Source organism: Lycium ferocissimum, chromosome 2 (assembly GCF_029784015.1).
Source record: "Lycium ferocissimum isolate CSIRO_LF1 chromosome 2, AGI_CSIRO_Lferr_CH_V1, whole genome shotgun sequence".
Lineage (NCBI taxonomy): Eukaryota > Viridiplantae > Streptophyta > Magnoliopsida > Solanales > Solanaceae > Lycium > Lycium ferocissimum.
The window spans coordinates 885,483-894,068 of NC_081343.1; the positions used below are offsets into that span (position 1 = coordinate 885,483).

An 8,586-nucleotide genomic window follows, 5' to 3' on the forward strand; every position below is an offset into this window, starting at 1 on the left:
TAAGTGGTCATATAACTCCATTTTACGAAGTTAATCTCGTCGTTTCGTTTGATCTCCAATCCTTATGAAACCTTCTTAGCACTTGTTTAACACTTCATTAACAATCTAAGGAGCGTTATATCTTTTTCTCAAGCATTATTAAATCAACATTAGCTCGGTACTTTGCAAACCCTTTCCAAAACACGACTCATGCTTTACATTCTTCAACGAACTTTTTTCTCTTGCTTCAAATGTCTTTGGAGTCTATCTACCACCTGACGACATGAAATTTTCCGAGGTGTAACAAAAATAGGACAAACATAAAAATTTCATCTTGATTTTGTAAAATGACAAATATTTTGTGACAAGTAGTTTTTTAGTAATCTTGACAAATAATATGGTACGGAGGGAGTATGAAGTTGATTATGTTAGATACTCCCTCCGGTCCAATTTATGTGATATAGTTTAACTGGGCACGGAGTTTAAGAAATAAAGAAAACTTTTGAATCTTGTAGTCTAAAATAAGCCAAAGATATTTGTGTGGTTATAAATCATCTCGTTAAGCGCAAAAGGTAAAGTTTAAAGTTAAATTGTTGTTTACAATAAGAAAATTTATCATTCTTTTTTAGATAGATTAAAGAGGAAAGTGTATCACATAAATTGAGACAGATAGGGTATCTGGAAAGGCGTTGACATGATCATGAAATATTTGAATGGTGGAAAGCATATATCTTTGGGAGAAGTGCCTAAAGCTTCAAAGGAAAATGTGAAGTGATTTTCCAAGGCTTTATTGGGAATATTAAGATTATAGCCAGACATAATCAAAGCCTATATACAGTAATATATATATATATATATATATATATATATATATATATATATATATATATATATATATATATATATATATATATTAACGGTGGTATATTCGAAATAGAACAATTTTATCTTCGAAATTATCTTTTACGCAAAATATTCTTACCATTAGCCAAATAATTCAAATCCCTTTTTTAATTGTTGGTCAAAATAAAAAAAAAAAGCCATGTTGAAGGAATAACATAAGGTTGGCTTAATTAATAGAACACGTGGAGTAATAGAAAAGCTAGTTCGTGGATTCGAATTCGGTGTGTTTTTCTAACGCGGAAAGTTGTCGGTGACCACCAATCACACAAAGCCAAAATTATCCTCCCTTTCTACTGTTGACTTTTAGCTTATTGTTTATAAGAATAGCTTATTGTCATAAAAATGAGTCAAATGTTGGTAACAACCACGACTGATTATTATGACTTATTCTCATTTCATTTCCATTTAATCACTATCTTTACCTCAAATAAACTCCAACTACAAGTGAAATTTTATTTTTTTAGGTTTTGCATTCGGAGTTCAATATCCGGATTGGAGTTCGATTAATTCAGATTCACACAATATAGAGCCCGTTAGGAAAAAAATATTCCCTATCAAGAATTTTTTATATTCAAAACTCAAAATTGAAATATCTTATTAAAGGAGGAACAACCTGATCTGCTCCGTGTGGTAACCACAAGTCAACTTTATTTAAAGGGTAAAAGGATAAAATTAGAGAATTTCTAAAAACTGTTCATGAATATTTCCTGCTAGCTAGAAAACGGATTGAGAAATTGCATATATTTTCTTTTGAATGCATGCAACGAGCCTACTTTCTCTTTTCCTCAATCAATATTAGACTTTAAAAATTTATTTTGTTAGGTAGGGTAAAATTGTCACATATCCAAGGGAAAACATTTCAAGTAATAAAGAAGAACCTTTTGAAGTAGGGAAAAAAGAACTTATTAAAGTCCAATGCTTCTATTTTTTGGGAAGTATCTTTTCGAAATGGGAAGAATATCATTTTAAGTCTAAAACGTTTCCCTAACTAAGTTAGCAACCTAAGCACAAGAACATATTTCTATATCTTGTTTTGAAATTTGTTTTCATCTATATGAAATCTTAAGTTTGGAAATTGGTAGAAATTCATATAAATCAATTTTCTTTCATTAAAATATCTAAAATGTTATTAGCTTCTAATCCTTTAGGCTTTTTGGATAAGTTTTTAAGTCAATAGATAAAATTAAAATTTCCTGATACTATGAACGAGAGTTGTGATAATAATGAGATTAAGAACTAAAAGTCATAAATATAGTAATCAATAACAACCAATATATTGAGCATTAAAAACATTACTTGCATATAGACCACACTTTGCACTATAAGAATAACTATTCCCATTGGCTAATAGAAATAACTCTTTTTAACCCAAAAGTCCAACCTCGTTAAATTTATTTCATACTCTGGTTGTTATATACAACACGTAAATGACACTCTCTCTTTCTACAAAATCGTTTTGTTTTCCAAAGAAAATGTATTTTCCTGCATGTATTTTCCTGCAATATATAGAACTTCTTAGGTTGTCCTTCTAATTAAGTTAAAACTATTAGGGGTCGTTTTGTTTGAAGACAAGTTAAGCCGGGATCAATTAGGATGGGATTAGGTATACTGATATTATTTTTTATTGACCGTTTGATTTATTGTATTCAAAATGACATGTATTGAATAATTTCTAAGAAAAGTTATTTGTTTACAAAATTACTCTCCATCTTATTTAGTAGAAAAAGAGGTTCGAGAGACCTTAAGGGTATTTTTATCATTTTCACTGTTTTATCCAATGATAACCACTTACACGGTATTATTATTCCACCATTTGATAGGGACAACTTATCCAATATTATTTCTAGCCATAGTAATCCAAAATTAATAATCAAAATAAGGGATAAGACAATACTAAATATTTATCCCAATACTATTTATGTTTGTATATAAAGAACTCTTAGCAAAAACAAATTAAAAAAAGAGTTAAGGGTCAAAAATACACCTCAAGTATCATATTTTCTTTAGTTTCCTACCTGAACTACTAAGTGCGAAAGTTTCTTACCTAATCTATCATCAAGTAATTTGCAAAATACAGATCAACTATCAGTTATTCACTTTTTCTACCTGAACTACCACCAATTGGTTTACAAAACACATCTCATTAAAAGTGAAAAATTGATAAGTAAGATGTATTTTGCAAATTAATTAGTAATAATTTAGACAAAAAAACTCTCACAACTAATAGTTCAGAAGTAGAAAACTAAAAAAAAAAAATGATACTTTTTTAACCATTATCTAAAAAACAAAAAAAAAATGATTCTTGAAAAGGGAAGGGAAAGAAATAAGAAGAGTGGAAAGAGTCATAAAAAATGAGAACAGGCATATCAAATATCATTATTTTCCCCCATTCAGTCTTCACATTTTTTCTTTTCCTCACACGAGATCGGTAACACAATCTATCAGATCTGACACACTTTTCATCATTCTCTTAAATCCCCTTACACATAATTCTTCTTATATGGCTATTTTGAATCTTGAATGTCTAGATTGAGTTTTTGTTACTTTCTTCAATTCTTGATTTATTATTTATTGGTGGGTTATGGATTGGGAAAGAAGAGTGAACGGAGGAGGAGATTATAATACTACTAATAATAACAATAATAATCTGACATCCTCTTCATCATCTGGTTATATACAACATCCTGTTTCCAAATTTGATACCCTTGCTGGCGTAGCTATCAGATATGGTGTTGAGGTAATTTAATCACTAGTTCTTTTTTTTTTTTCCAGTTTTCTTATTATCTGAACAGTTGATGCTGACAGCTAAGGGAAAAAAGAAGTTCATATATATAAAGATAATGTTGGTTTTTGTAGTTATGTACATTGCACAAGTACAATCTTCTAGTGCTCTGATTTTACTTCATAGTCAGTGAATATTTTGAAGCCAAATGTTAGGATTACTAGAGGGCTGATTCTTGAAACTAAGTAACTGATTCTGTTCAGTAATTTGTTTTGCTGTCAATTTGTGTTTGCTTATTCTATCATTTGGCACTTGGGAAATTGATTATTTTGAAGTGGCTGATGATTTCATATGGTAATACAATGTATCAGGTGGCTGATATTAAAAGGATAAATGGGCTGGTATCAGATCTCCAAATGTTTGCTCTAAAAACACTTCATATACCCTTACCTGGGAGGCATCCCCCGTCCCCAGTCTTAACAAATGGTCAAGACACTCAACGGTATTGTCATATCTCACCTTTTTGTAGTTCTTGTTTATGCATGACCTGTTGCTATCGTTGAATGTTGTTTTCAATGCGTACGGGTATGGTGACCATATACTTTCACTATTTTGTATTGTTAGTTTGATACTTTATCTATCTGCAGATTAAAATTTTGATCGGGAACCAACTCAATCGTTTCAACTCTAGCTACTCGAATCATTTTGTTATTGGTCTTATGTGAGTTTTTGGCCAAATACATCCTTTAATTATACCCAAAGCTTAATGTACATCCTTCAACTAGCATAGTGAACGAAAACCATCCTTAAAAGTATTCAAAGCTTAGCAAGTTTCATCCTTCTGTGCAATTCTGTTTTTTTTAAAAAAAAAAAAACCTAACACACTATCCCATGTGCATGTCACATGACTCCAAGCACTCCAGAATCAGTATTTCAGACCAGCCATCAGTCATTTTCCCTGCTCTTCTAACACACTACAGTAGATCTATTCTGGGTTAAGCTCGAGCCAGTGCCGTTTAACGAACGAGGATGGCTCTTCTTCTGTATAGTGGTTGGGCTCTGAGTATACTTGACCTACTGGGTATTGATTTTAGGAAGAAAGAGAGGCGTGAGACTGGTCAAAATTAGGAGAACGTCTGCCAGTATTGGTACCATATTTAGGAAATTAAAAGTGGTGTTATCTGGAAAAAAGGAGACAGGTGAAAAAGGTTTATGCAATTAATTGATGGTCGCTAGTAATTGAAAATATTCAATAGTAATGTAAGAAGAAATTTTTGTTGGGGTCTTGTGAAAATGGAGAGAGTGAACTGTACATAAGAGCAGATTCATATCTTTTGCAAGAAAAGAAATAGCCTCAAAAGAGTGTTTTGGTGCTAAAATTTAACCGTCCCAAATTCAAAACAATAAAAAAATGCAAGAACAAGAAATAGATGAAGGGGATCTCTGCATTGCATTTGGAAGAAAGTTACAACAAATAATGAAAAACAGAGAGTGATGACAGCAAAAAGAATAGCTCAATCATGAGCTTCAGACTGTCCAAAGCAACTTATATTACAATATTTCCTAAGTTACAGTATCCTAATTTTGTTCCTGTAATGAAACTTTGACACTAGAAGAATAGAAAATTTGACAAGGATAAATGGGACAGATTGCGGCAAAGTTCAAATCAATCAAGTGGACTGATTTGGGGATGCTTAGAGTCATGTGATTTGCACATGGGTGGGGGTCTGTCTGTTTGTTTACGGAAAGATGAAACTTGCTAAGATTGAATACTTTAAGGATGGTTTTTTCACTTTTGAAGGATGTGCATTAATTTTTGGGTATAGTTGAAGGATGTTTTTGGCCAAAAACTCGTCTTATGTTGTATATTGAGGTCAACCAACCTTTCTTTGCTTCTGAATTTATATAGGGCTTGCTTGGTCTAGGTTTTGTTTGATGGACCCTGTGAAAGCAAAACTTCTAACGAATCCATTTAGCTTAAGTAGAACATATGTTGCTCGGATCCGACACACAGCAGACGACATTTTTCAAGGATCCAAGCAACATAGGGTAGAAGTACTCTTCCTTACACTTGAACTAATGGATCTGCACTGATGGATCTCCTGCTGCGTTTTGGTGTACAGGATTGTGGGTTCAATCTGTTTTCTGGAAAACATTAAATAGTTGTACTCCAGCATTATTTGATCTTAGCTGTAGAAATAAGTAGAGATCGAGTGAGAAACCAAGCTGTTCATGAATGATTACTTCGGCTCATTCATTTAGGTATTTGGGATCAGCTTGATGTACTTGGATTTATTTATAGATGAGTCATGCTTAATAAGTGTTGTTGTAAGTGGTGATTTTCTAATGTCCTTAGCCTTGAAGAGAATAACAGAGATTCATATCAATCACAAAGAGAATGCTTTTGTTTTTTCCTGTTTCAAGATTGATAAGCTTACTTGGGTTGTCTCACGAGAAGTTTCTTGCATGTGAACTGTTGTCTTGTGGTACACCTTAACGAGTCAGTTAGTTCTTCCCTCAATTGAGGGATACCCAATACCGAAGGGAGAATTACTGTCTTAAATGAGACACCTTTTAAGAACATGTTGTGAATGTCATCTAACAACTAGAGGCGGATGGCAATAGGGCCTGAAAAAATGTAGGAAACTTGTTCTATGCAGTTTCAGATTTCAAAGCGACTAAAAAATAAAGGCTATGTGATAATGAGAGACCATAGGGTTTTATCACTAATCTGGCCTAGACAAGCCGAGAGGAGGGAACCTGAACTCTGTTTGGAGCTCATTCTTTTGAAAATACAAGTATCAGCAGTAACTGTCATATGGACCTCTTGAAGTTAAATGTCTGAAGATTGCTTGATTTGATTTACCTCTACATTGAGTATTTGTATGACTGTGTAACTGCATGCAAAGTTGACTTTATTTTACTCGGCTTATTCAACGCAAAACCTGAAAGCTTCTTTTCAAATACGGAAGCTTGTCCCTTGGTTATTTTACCTTTGCACCCTAATCTTGCAATTGTGGCTAAGTGGGACTTGTTTCTTTGCAGACCTAGGAGCTCTGAACAAACCTCTTCAAGTCGTCGACACTCTGATATATTCGATTCATTTCAGTCCCTGAAACTGAAATCCTCTCCCCAGCCAAAAGTTTCACCAGCCATGAGCACCTTACAAGGATATTATGGTCTTAAACCGCCAGATCAGAAAGCTGCATCTGAAGGATTTGAAATGGCAGTGTATCGAAAGGGAGGATCACATTATTTAGAAGACGGCCCATTTTACAAATCCTCTCATTCAAATCCACCACTTAGTCTTCAGAGAAAATCTAAGAGTGTAGCTAATGGTTTTATGTCAGAGAATGGAGATCCAACACAAGACACCAGAGAAAATGGTTCGGATAGATGGTTTGCGAAATTAGTGAGAAGGCGTCAAAAGTCGGAGACCGACTTCACACGTACTCCAGAAATGCTGTTGAAGGAAGATAACAGCAACAGTGGCTGGTTTTCAGCCGTCACTGGAAAGGGCTTAGCTTTGAGACCCAAGTCAGCTAATCGAACTCTCTCTGGAGCGGATGCTGAAGCAAATTCAATAAGTCCTATTCCTTTTGGCTTGGGGGATTCTTTGCTAAACAATAGCGCGTCCGTAGTTAGGAAGTCATCAAGTACATCGAATTTGCAGGATTCAGATAGCGGTACATTGTCGTCCCTGTGGAATTTGAAGCCAGATTTTCAAGCAATTTCTACTTCAGCCATACCAAAACCAATTACAGGTCGAAGAAACAAGGCTGCACTTGATTAGCTTATTCTTTTTGGATTAGCTGCTTAGAAGTTCATTTTCTTCATGACTTTAGACAGAGCATCCTCTGGTGAAGTGATAAATGGAGAATTGAATATAGAAGCAGACACTTTGGTTATCCCTTGGTAAAATAGACTTCCTTTGGTTGGTTGGGGCATAGGTGAAGTTGGAACTGTTCTCAGAAGTTGAGATTTATAGCAGCATCAAACTTGGCTGCAGTATCAGAGTGTAGATTTATAATCGATTTTTGCAATAGCATGGTAATGCATCGTGCGAATTGTCACAGCAGATGTATATTAGGCATTTAAGTACATTGATCTGAAAGGGGGAGAGAGGATATTTATTGTTTATACATGTATTATATCGTCCGTACATCACTACACATGGTTTGTGTTTTATTTCATCCCTTATTCTTCTGGACTGGAGATTGATAATTATTTTTACATGGAATCGTGATCTTTTTTTATCAAGAAGCCTCAATGCAGGTCATTCTTCCATTTGTGTCACTAAGTTATCCCTTGGTGAGAATGTCGGGATCTCCCATGACCTTCTATCTATCAACAATTGTAATTATGGCGAATTAGCAACTTTTGAACTTTCAACTGGATGAAATCAGTCGAGTGGTGCAAGAACCTGAATGTCTTTTTTAGGTCCAATTTAATTGAGGCAATTCTCGCCAACTAATCTAGCTCTTAAAGTATGTAACATTCTTGATCATTCCTTGAATTCATCTCACTTTCATGTCTGTGTGATCATCCGTGTGGCATCGACCAATGGGGCTTGGTCGAAGCTCCAATAAGTAGTAGCCGCGAGACTTCCATCTAATCCTTCCTTTCGAGCAAAGAGAGTTAGATGTGAGTGTACTTCAAAAAAAGTAGCAAGCCTTTTGCGAGGTTGACACTGTCGGCATGTGGTCCCTAGCTGTTGAAAATTGAGTTGCAATTGTTTCATTTGTCAATGGATATCCATCAAGAGTTTAGGTACCCTTTGGATCTGATGATTATACATTGTTCTCTGATGATTATACATTGTTCTCCTCGGTCGATCTCACTGGTTTCCACCGTATAATTGATGCCAAGAAAAGGGTATGGATAGCATCAGATCATAATTCAGAGAGGTGTACCAGAATACTGATGAGTAAGGTGATTGCTTTTTAGTAGGATTTAACTTAAATACACCATATAAAGTTTTT

General features: G+C 34.3%; 1 protein-coding gene across 1 annotated transcript; it reads left to right on the forward strand.

The window, feature by feature from the left end:
- Window positions 1-3,216: 3,216 nt before the first annotated feature.
- LOC132032529 (uncharacterized) lies at window positions 3,217-7,867 on the forward strand. The gene is made up of 3 exons (XM_059422166.1): window positions 3,217-3,619; window positions 3,976-4,106; window positions 6,650-7,867. Exons 1-3 carry the CDS (start codon window positions 3,464-3,466, stop codon window positions 7,395-7,397), a joined length of 1,035 nt encoding a protein of 344 aa, XP_059278149.1. The 5' UTR covers window positions 3,217-3,463; the 3' UTR covers window positions 7,398-7,867.
- The last annotated feature ends 719 nt before the right edge of the window (window positions 7,868-8,586 follow it).